The sequence below is a fragment of the Pollachius pollachius genome (genome assembly GCF_949987615.1).
Source record: "Pollachius pollachius genome assembly, chromosome: 3".
NCBI classification, from domain to species: Eukaryota; Metazoa; Chordata; class Actinopteri; order Gadiformes; family Gadidae; genus Pollachius; species Pollachius pollachius.
In genome coordinates this window covers 22,685,668-22,691,667 of record NC_136936.1, presented here as the reverse complement: position 1 = coordinate 22,691,667, position 6,000 = coordinate 22,685,668, and the positions used below count along the sequence as shown (strand labels likewise).

Sequence of the window (6,000 nt, the reverse complement as noted above, 5' to 3'; positions counted from 1 at the left end):
TTCGGTTTTGCCTCATGATTAACAGCAAAAAAACACTTAACTAGACATGATTGACTTCTTGGCCCATCGCTGCAAATGGAAGCAGTAGAAGCTGAAAACGTGGTATCGGAGAAAGATGTACATTAATTCATTCACAGGCAGAAAGTCAGACACCGACAGACTATAAATACACCCAGACAGACAGTTAGAGAGACAGACAGATATTGAGACGGACACACAAACACACTAGGTATTGAGGCAGCAATATATTGCTCCAGACAGGAAGATATTGATACAGACAGCTAGATATTGTATCAGACGAAAAGGGATGGAGGGATAGAATTTTTTTCTTTTCTCCTGCTCCTGACATCGATCCAACTGTGTTGTGAACCCACTTCTCATTCAGACCAACCATTCCTCTTCTCTCTCCTGCTCTTTTCTTTCTTCCATTCACTGTCTACCTTGTGCACTCCATCCCTCCCGCATGCAGCCACCACGCACGGGCTACAACCTCATACAAATCCCCAAAGAACAAGAAGAGAGAAATAAGGAACAAAACTAAATCTGTCTGCATCGCTCACGCGTCGCCCTCGCTCCCTTCCCTGTTTCAAGTCTTTCTTGTGCTTTTTCACTCCCTTAAGCCTGTGTTACTAGCTCAGAATAGAACCTAGAGTACACACACACACACGCATGTACACATGCACCCACACACACACACACACACACACACGCACACGCACACGCACATGCACATGCACAAACAGAAACCAAAACGCCCACATTCACACACACAGAAACACACACGCACACACACACACACACACACACACACACACACACACACACACACACACACACACATACTATGAAGTCTACCCCCCCATCATCATCTCTCTCGTGGAGTATCTTAAGGCCTAAGGACTTCTCAGGAAACAGTCAAGTTGCCAATGAAAAACCTGACGAATCCTGCAGAAAAGGGTTGCAGGGAATGGAGAGAAAGGGAGGGAGGAGTGGTGGGAAGTAGAGTGAGAGACAGGGAGAGGCAGACTGCTATCCTGTTGTTTCCCCCCTTCTTGTTGTTTATCCCCCACCCCCCCCCTCCCTCCTCCTACCCGATTGCCTGAGACATGAGACGACATTGCCCTTTGATGTGCAACGTGCTCCAGCAACAGACACCCACACACATACATACACACATGCACACACACCCAAACAGATGCACACACACCTACAGATGCATGCGCCTGCACACGCACACACGCACACACACACACACACACACACACACACACACACACACACACACATTCCATCATCCTCTGCCTCTTCATCTGTTACCTATAGGCTCTTTGATGAGCTCTTGTTGTTGTCTCCTTTCCTTTCTGTACCTCTCTCTCTCTCCCTCTCATTCTGTGTGTGTCCCTCTCTCTCTCTCTCTCTCTCTCTCTCTCTCTCTCTCTCTCTCTCTCTCTCTCTATTCTGTGTGTGTGTCCTTCTCTCCCTATCTATCTCACTCCCTGTCCCTATGGTTGTCTTGCTTCCTTCCCTTTCACATTTCTTTGGTTATTTATCTGCTTTCTTCTGTCAATTTGCATAAGGCTCAGGCAGAGCGCTGCCGTTTGGGAATAAGAGCTCCTTTCTTGGGTGGCTTTGTTTCCAGAAGCATTGCACACGGGAACAACTCTCCGTAAACTTTTACTTTGGAGATACACTGAATGTGGTAGATTGACACCTGTTTGTGTGTGTGTGTGTGTGTGTGTGTTTGTACCTGTGTGTGTGTGTGTGCGTCTGTGTCTCTGATTGTGTGTGTGTATGTTTGTACGTGTGTGTCTTCATGTGTTTATGTGTGTGTGTGTGTGTGTGTGTGTGTGTGTGTGTGTGTGTGTGTGTGTGTGTGTGTGTGTGTGTGTCTGTGTTGGTTCCCTAAGGCTGTTGAGAACCTAGTTAAATTCAGTTAAACAAGAAAATAATGTGACTAAGAACTTTTGTGGATGATTGCCAAGAATGATGCTAGCATTCAGTATATTCCGTTTTTTTCAATAGTCATTTAATATAGTCAGTACTCTGTTGATTCAGTATATATAGTATAATCAGTACTCTGTTGATTCACTATATTTAGTATAGTCAGTACTCAGTTTATTCTGTATATTATGTGTGTTCAATATATTCAGTGTATTCAGTATATTTAGTATATTCAGCCTTTTTAGCATCCTTACAGGAGAATATAATTAACATACTGAATATATGTAGAATATACAGAATACCCTGGATAGACAGATTACAATGAATATACTGAAGGAACAAGCTATACAGAATAAAGAACGCATATAGGCCTACTTAAAATACAGAATATAATACATATACTATATAAACTGAATATATTTCCTTAATTGTATTCACTACTTTCAGTACATTCAGTATGCTGAAGATAATCAGTATATTCTAAATTTTCAGCGTATTCAGCACAATCCTCCTAACTTTTATGTGCTGGCTCAGCGTCACCCTACACCAGTCTGGGAGGGGAGGAACCGAATCCAGCAGGAACTCCAAAATAAACAACTAAAACAGGGCCATGATGATGATTAGGGAGGTTTAAGAGTTAAAAAAAAGTACTTCAAGGAGTTTGACATGTGGTTTAGTTGAAATACAAAAGAAGATGGCCGGCATACATACAACAAGACATTTTACCTAAAAACAACCCCCCCAACCCCCCAGTTAAACCTAGGCTTTGTGCAGCCACCCCACTATTAGGGGCACACTGCAAAATGTATAACTGTAATTAGGGATGCGGTTGCGCATTGCTAATTACCATTCAACCAGATGTTGTACCTCATAGCTCAATAGCCAAAGAAAAAAATATACTGGGTTGATTAGGGGCCTCCATCTGCCACAGTGAGGCCGGCACCACTGTTGTGTTTCCGAACAGGTTGTGGAGACACACACATTAATGGAAACGCTAACGCTAACCGGCGGCTAAGTGCCCCCAGGCTGTCCAGTGCTGAAGCTGGTGGGAGAGAAAGGGAGAGAGAGAGAGAGGAGTTAGAGGTTGGTTAGTATGGAAGAGGACACCCAGATCCACTGCCTTTGTGTGGTGCTGTTTTTGTTATGTTACCGTTGAGGATAAAGAGAGCAGTAAATGTGTTCCCAGTGTGTGTGTGTTTTTGTGTCTGTGTGCGTGTGACACACACATACACACATGGACACACAAAGGCATAGGAAACTACTTCAACCCCCCCCTTCATCCCCCCTACCCATACACACACTCCCAAACACAGCACGTGTGCATGTGAGCCTGGGTCGGGGGGGTGATATGGAAAGCAATCAAACACAAACATTCAAAGGTCAGCTCCAATGCCTGGTTTCGAGGTGTAGTCCTGTTTCTAACACAAATCTCCTCCACGACAACAGAAGGGTATCAACGCACCATTAAAGAGGTTATCCTTCCATTCCCTCACGCCAGGCCATGCATCTCACACACTCTCTCGGTGTGTGTTGCCTTTTGGGCATTGGTTAAGGCTCCTTCCCCATCCTTAATCCTCCAAAATCGACTCCACAATACCACCATCACAACCATCACATAAAGCCAGAAGCATGCTGATCACATTGATATCCAATCGTGCTGAGTGACAAATCGACATCGCCACCTGTTATACATGAAAATATATTGATGACCGCAGCTATTCTTGTCTTTATTTCATTACATTTGCAAAAATGTTGTTAGCATCACCAACAAGGGTGGTATGTTGGTCTATTTACAGACACGTGATACAACAGCTTATGCTGTTTCTGATTGTGTTAAGAAGATCTTGATGCTTGTTCTACTTTCTCACTTAGCCGATTCTAGTTCAAACCCGCCTGTCAACCTGTCTTGAATCCATTGAAGGTTTAATGATAATACTGACTGCCATCGTGATAACAGAAGAGTTATAGTCGAAACAACATAAGCACACTTGAGCCTTTCTTTCAATGCGTTAGTAGATTACTTCTCTGTCCTCTAGTGGTTGAATATCATTGAATGCTCCTTTAACTCTTATCCCTCTCTCTCACACACACTGTTTTTCAGATCTGCGACAAGGAGTGGCACTACTACGTCATCAACGTTGAGTTTCCCGTGGTGACCCTATACGTTGACGGTGTGACCTACGACCCGTACCTGGTGACGGATGATTGGCCCATCCATCCCTCCCAGATCGATGTGCAGCTGACCGTTGGAGCCTGCTGGCAAGGTACGACATGACATGTTTGAATGGCGGTGATACAGACAGAGGAAAGCATACATTGCAGAAATTGTTTACCAATGCTTTGCTCTACCATCCATCCTGCATGAGTCCCTCGTGCCTGTGCTAGACGGGAAGGATTATCCATTCATTAGTCTGTGCACAAGGCCAGTCAGGTAGGAAGGTAAGAATGCCACAAAGGAGAATGTGTTGTTGGAGAAGCAGTGCCTCGTCCTTCTCTGACCCTCAATGGACGCATCCGGCTCAATGAAGCGGTCTCCTTACAGAAATAAATATGTCTCTGGTGCTGCAACTGTATGTGGACTGGAGATCAAATGGGTTCTCTTTCACACTGCAGAGCTTAAGGGTACTTTGATAGCCCAAATGGGAGAAGTAGGCTGCTTAATGATGCTTAGCCTGAGATAAAGAGTCAAGATATATATTTTTCTAAAGGGGCAGGAGAGGGTCATTCCTAGCCCCCTTTCATCCGCCGTAACGATTACCCACACCACCATCACCACCAACACCCCCACACCACCACCCACCTCGTCTCTACCTCCTCCTATCTCTTTTATTGAGTGCACAGAGCCCTTAGGAGGATTAAAAGGGCCCCTAACAGAAATGGGGGAGTTCAGAGACTAGTCCTTCTTTTCTACTGGGTGTGGCCGGGAGGGATTAGCCCCAGTAAAGTTGTTAAGGCGATCCTGATATCTTAACACAAGCCATTAGCTTCAGCAGATTGCCTTTTCACAGCGCCGGGCTCTAGTTAGCCCAAGCTAGCCGGCCAGCCTCGCTTCTTTTTTTTGTGAAAGTGGTAAACTGATTTTAGAGCTGTTTTTATATCTGGGACCACACATCGGCTAGTTTCATTGTCTCGGTTGCAGCATGGCCCACTGGCTCTCCTTAGAAGCAAAGGTATGGTCGATGGAAAGACTTGGATTAGGTTAAGAAAATGCGCAATGATGGAATTGACAGGTAACAGAAGCGGAGGGAGAAAGTTGAAAGCAAAGAGAGAGAAGGGTAGAGGGCAGAGAACTCACAACTCAAAAAACATCTGTCGAAGAGACCACTTATGAGCTGTCCGTTTGAACTCCATACACAGGACCTTTTTAACCACAAAAACAGCCAAAGTGAGGCGAATTGTACCAAGGTGCAGGGCTGTAAATGTCTGCTCTGTCTGTTTTCTAATAGAGGACTTTACCCTCCACCTCCCTTTCATTCTCCTGTGACAATAAGTATTGGCTGAACAGGGCTGCGTTTTTTCGTTACCTTGTCCCCCTTTCTTTTTTTCTACAGCGCTAACCTGTTTTTAATCTCTGACCTCTGGGGCTGTTGTGCTTTCCTCCCGAGAGCAAACACATTCAAACAGTACAATGAAAACTACACATAAAAAACCACCAGCACACACTCTCTCTCTCTCTCTGTACATCCCTCTCCGCACTCCCACTCTATCACACACTCTGGCATTCAGCCCTTCCAGACGGCCAGCGCCTGGCTATGCATGCTAACAAACACGCAAATGGCTCTGCCAAAACACTAAACTAACGACGCTGCGATATTCCTGGTCCACGCCTTTGTTGGCTGATCACAAGGAAAGGCTTTTGCGTGGCACCATGTACTCAGTTATTATTTGATGATCTGCCTTTTAACGTCTCTCCTCGCCCGTCCATGTCACCATCAACACATTCCCGTCAGCAGAGACGATCAGAGCAGCAATTAAAAAAGAGTCAATCATAACAAGGCCGGTGTTGGACGGTTTTCGTTTGCTCATTCCGGTCCACACAGGGGCTCATGGTGGTGGTCC

General features: G+C 45.2%; 1 protein-coding gene across 1 annotated transcript in view; it reads left to right on the top strand.

Moving 5' to 3' along the window:
* The window catches only part of LOC307073733 (calsyntenin-2-like), a 212,852-nt gene that overhangs the window by 183,011 nt on the left and 23,841 nt on the right, over positions 1-6,000 (top strand). The window contains exon 9 of the mRNA XM_079733692.1: positions 4,043-4,205. Coding sequence (XP_079589818.1) covers positions 4,043-4,205 — 163 coding nt within the window. The remainder of the gene's footprint in view (positions 1-4,042; positions 4,206-6,000) is intronic.